This window comes from Sinocyclocheilus rhinocerous, unplaced genomic scaffold (genome assembly GCF_001515625.1).
Source record: "Sinocyclocheilus rhinocerous isolate Xijiao unplaced genomic scaffold, SAMN03320098_v1.1 scaffold8065, whole genome shotgun sequence".
Classification (NCBI taxonomy): Eukaryota; Metazoa; Chordata; class Actinopteri; order Cypriniformes; family Cyprinidae; genus Sinocyclocheilus; species Sinocyclocheilus rhinocerous.
In genome coordinates this window covers 13,907-18,115 of record NW_015627889.1, presented here as the reverse complement: position 1 = coordinate 18,115, position 4,209 = coordinate 13,907, and the positions used below count along the sequence as shown (strand labels likewise).

Here is a 4,209-nt window from a genome sequence, read left to right as displayed (position 1 = left end):
ACACACGCATCTCATCTGTAGAATGTGTAGTTTTTTTCAGCGACAATGCGATCCGTCACATTCCTTTCTTTTATTATTTCACCTGATAATTCACTCATTCATTGGCTCGCTCACTCACTCGTCGTCGATGAGTTTCTCGGCTCCGTTCTCAGCCTGCGGAGCGTCTTCCTCTCCTCCTCTGCCCGTCTCTTCCTCCTCCTCGTCCTCGTATGAGAGACTCTGTCCGCTGTAGTTGATCATGGTGCGGGACAGATCCACCTCTATGGGAAACACATCGGCCTCTTTCAGCACGCCGTAGCAGTCGTCGTAATAGCGTGACATGCCTGAGACGAAGCGCTGCAGCTGGAACACGATGTCCTGAACTGAAGAGGGAATGGAAAGGGTTAAAACGACATAAAACAGATCATGTATTCTGCTGCATTTCTCCTCAACTCACCGTGTTTCTGGTCCAGGAGTTCGATTTTCTCCAGAACGTCCTTGCGCATCTTGGCGAAACGTGTGCGAGCTTCCTGTCGACAGCGCAGAATCAAGCGGTACTCATAGTTACCGGTGCTGACGCGGTACAACGGGTCGCCCAACGCCTGAAACACACGCAAACATTATTTAACGCTTTATTTAACACCAATAATACATAAATAAAATTACATATTACAAAAATCTAAAAATCTTAGGGTGCACTTATTCACTTAATGTAAATGCATTTGTTTTTATTTTCAAATTTTTATCAGTAATAAAGTCAAATTTGTGTATCTTTTGTAAATGAGGCATTTTGGCATCAGATGGCAAAAATGGAGATTAAAAATAATGCTTATTAAATTTTCAATCTAAAATGGTAGGATGCATTTTAATGTCACTCAGCGTTTTTTTTTTTATTTCAAAAAATATTCCTGATCAGTGTGAAGGACTGCATCAGGGTCAAAGTTCAACGCTGAACTCTATCCTCCACCTCCAAAACACTCATTATAATCAGTAAATGTGTTAAGGAGGTTTAAACAGTAACAATATATTAAGAGTCAAATGATCTCGAGCAGATTTGAGCAGTCTGGTATTGGTTAGTTAATTAGTAAATGATGAACGGACAGTGAGTGAACTCACGATACAGCTGTACTCTTCATCATCCATCTCCTTCACCTTCAGACAGTACGACTGAAACACAAACACGCATCAATAAATGTTCTCAAAATCCCTCTGTTAATGTAACATCTCATATCAACAGACTATGATGAGTGAATCTAATTGCTGTTCTCATACCAAGTACTCAAACTTGACGTCCAGGTATTTGCGGATGGTGAGCTTGGTGTCTGGAATGGCTTTGTGAAGATACGTGTTCAGATCATGCAGCATCTGACAGACAAACGCACATTATTTAGCAAGCTGTAGTGTTTTCATTGCATTTTTAGTTGTTCTACTTTCAGTCTCTGTGTAAACTCATTTCAGATCTGGTCTCTCACGGGTTTGATGGTCTTCAGCAGCTGGATGCCGAACTTCTCCATGTTTCGATGAGCTTCAGCAAACTTCACGAAGGCTTCGCTGGCGGCGGCCTGCGGCTCACGGACGCCGATGACGGAAAACACGTCGCCAAACGCTGAGAGAGAAAACCAAACACTGTATCACACATCTGATGATTTATAGAGTGTTTTCTTGGTCACAGTTGGTGTTACTACTAAAAATGAACATTTTGAAACACTTTATAGAAGCTTATAATGAATCATATTATGAACGTGGATCAAAGAATCATCTACTGTACCTCTGTGAGTCTGTGAGAGCTCATAGAAAGCTCTTAACAGTCTCTTCGTGTGCTCCATCAGTCCTAAACACACACAAACACTCAGATTACTTCCAGATTAAACTCTCTGTCATTGTTTTAATGCAGTAACAGTATGAAAGAATCACCTTTATAAAGCTCAGCCGTTTTCTCCAGCTCCTCCAGCCTCCTCACCAGACCATCTGCACACACACACACACACACACACACACAGACACAGACACAGACACGTGATTATATCCTCACATGAACCTGTCAGTACTCTGCTCCCAAACAAAGATTCTGTCATGCAACACATCTCTTTCTCATTACTACAATGTGCAATAATGATTCATAAGTTAGATTGTAAAGCATTTATGAGTCTGCTACTGCAGTCACTTGTTGTAGCGTCTTTAATATGTGCAGAAACCAGTGTTTGTAATGCATTCGTGATGAAACACTGGGAATGATCTGACCGTTGCACAGAATGGCTCTGCTGAGTCCCAGAGCGTCTGCGGTTCCTGAACTCATGTTCTCCACCAGACGATGCTTCACCTTCTTCAGCACTGACACACACACACACAAACACACACATGAGCTACGTCATCACTTCTGCATCCATTCAAACACATTAAGCTAGTATAGTTTGAGAGTTTTTACCGATATCCAGAGATTTGCCCTGCTTCGGGTCGGCCTGCAGTTTACACTGTTCTGTGATTTCTCAATGAAATAGCTTTGAAACTGAAAAGTGCAAGCATATATTTCCTAATAACTAAATTCCACAGCTTCGCTACTAGTAGAGAGATGCTGCCAGGTAGAATTAATTTAGACACGCAATCGCTCTCACTAATGCATTCATATTAATGTAATCTTTACTGTGCTGCTTTATCTGTATCTGATTTAGAATGAGCAGAAATCTGTGAGAAATATAACGACCCAAAGACAAGAACTGATAAAAAAAGCTGTTATAGGAGCAACAGCCGTGTGGGCAGCGCTGTGTCATATGCCATAGCTGTGCACAAGGTGTTTGTCTCAGCTCCAGACTTATTTGTTCATTAATGACGTCATCAGCGACTAGTCGACTTCGACTCGACTTTCATCACATAAAAGTCGACTTCAAAAAATCAGAAGTCGTTCAACCCCTAGTGTGTATTGTTGTTTATATCAGCTCCACATGTAAACAGTCTAATCATCCAGCTCTGAACGGCTCAATGTGACTTTAAGACATTAAGATATCAGAAACAATGACATTACAAAACTGTGAAAAAAACAGCTCCACAAATAAAGCTGGCATGATTTGACTTGAGTTGCTGTTTTAAGAGTTGTACCTGCACTGCCTGGATCATCTTGGCCACCTCTACTTTAGTCTTTCCTTTCACCGGTTTGCCGTTCACTCCTGTGATCTCGTCACCGGCGGCCAGAGTGCCGTCCAGAGCGGCCGGAGTGTTATCAAACACCTGAGCACACAGAAATCTCCTCGACTGAGCTTCAGTACATCAGACCGGCACATTCACGACAGGCAAAACAGCTGATGCTACACTACACGGCTGTGAGGATTCATGGAGATCCATTTAAGATTTTAAGATTAAAACCATCTAAATGAAAACGTCCAATTTAAAAAAAAAAAATGTATTTTACATTTTTATTTATTTTAATGTATTTTGCAAAAAGTTACATGATAACACACTGTATTCTCTCATGCAACATTTGATACAATAAAATTATGAATTTAAGACATGTTATTCCAAATTAATTTAAAAAAGAACAAATTCAAACCCTGGAAAGCATATTTTATAACAGACTGATGCACTTTAACAAGGAAACAACAGCAACAACATTTGACCTGGTTCTTGTGCATTTCACAAAATAATCAAAAATACTTGCATCCTTTCACAATCACACAATTCAAATACTTATATACGTCATACGCAAAAAGACTATTTTATCTGGGTAAAACTGAGCAGATAAAGACACCGGGTCTCATTTACTATGCTGAATTGTGTTTGAAATCCGTGCTCGAACGTTTCAAAAGTCACGAATCTTCAGTAACTTTCAAACTTAAATGTGTGGAATCAATTGAAAAGTGTGCGGAAACAATGGAAACTGCACAAACACAAAAAACCACACGTTTTTATAGCTTCTAATAACTCCACGCCATTATTATTGAATGTGACGCATTGATTGAGAGGATGAGGATGGAGTGTGGATGTCTGACCTGTACGATGTAGAGACACGGGCAGAACTGAGCTCCGCCCCCAATACTGATCCCAATCAGGTTCTGTGAGTCTTTCTTCAGAGTCACTGCTCCAGGAACCGTAGGAATCCCACTGGACACGAATACAACACGATATCACACACACATGACTGTCTGTAAAGTCACACAATACTCTCTGACATCCATTTATACACTTAATCTGCCAATATATATATATATATATATATATATATATATATATATAGCTCTG

General features: G+C 40.3%; 2 protein-coding genes across 2 annotated transcripts in view; both read right to left on the bottom strand.

Annotated features, from left to right (window-relative positions):
* Positions 1–98, bottom strand: part of LOC107734770 (PRKCA-binding protein-like) — a 4,944-nt gene extending 4,846 nt beyond the window's left edge. The window contains exon 1 of the mRNA XM_016546705.1: positions 83–98. Within this exon, the coding sequence (XP_016402191.1) occupies positions 83–98 (16 nt within the window). The remainder of the gene's footprint in view (positions 1–82) is intronic.
* Positions 7–4,209, bottom strand: part of LOC107734822 (PRKCA-binding protein-like) — a 4,953-nt gene continuing 750 nt past the window's right edge. The window contains exons 4-14 of the mRNA XM_016546732.1: positions 3,960–4,071; positions 3,072–3,201; positions 2,405–2,467; positions 2,221–2,310; positions 1,894–1,947; positions 1,748–1,810; positions 1,452–1,585; positions 1,252–1,344; positions 1,096–1,146; positions 437–581; positions 7–362 (exon numbers count right to left, since the gene is read on the bottom strand). Of these exons, the coding sequence (XP_016402218.1) occupies positions 115–362; positions 437–581; positions 1,096–1,146; positions 1,252–1,344; positions 1,452–1,585; positions 1,748–1,810; positions 1,894–1,947; positions 2,221–2,310; positions 2,405–2,467; positions 3,072–3,201; positions 3,960–4,071 (1,183 nt within the window). The 3' untranslated portion in view covers positions 7–114. The remainder of the gene's footprint in view (positions 363–436; positions 582–1,095; positions 1,147–1,251; positions 1,345–1,451; positions 1,586–1,747; positions 1,811–1,893; positions 1,948–2,220; positions 2,311–2,404; positions 2,468–3,071; positions 3,202–3,959; positions 4,072–4,209) is intronic.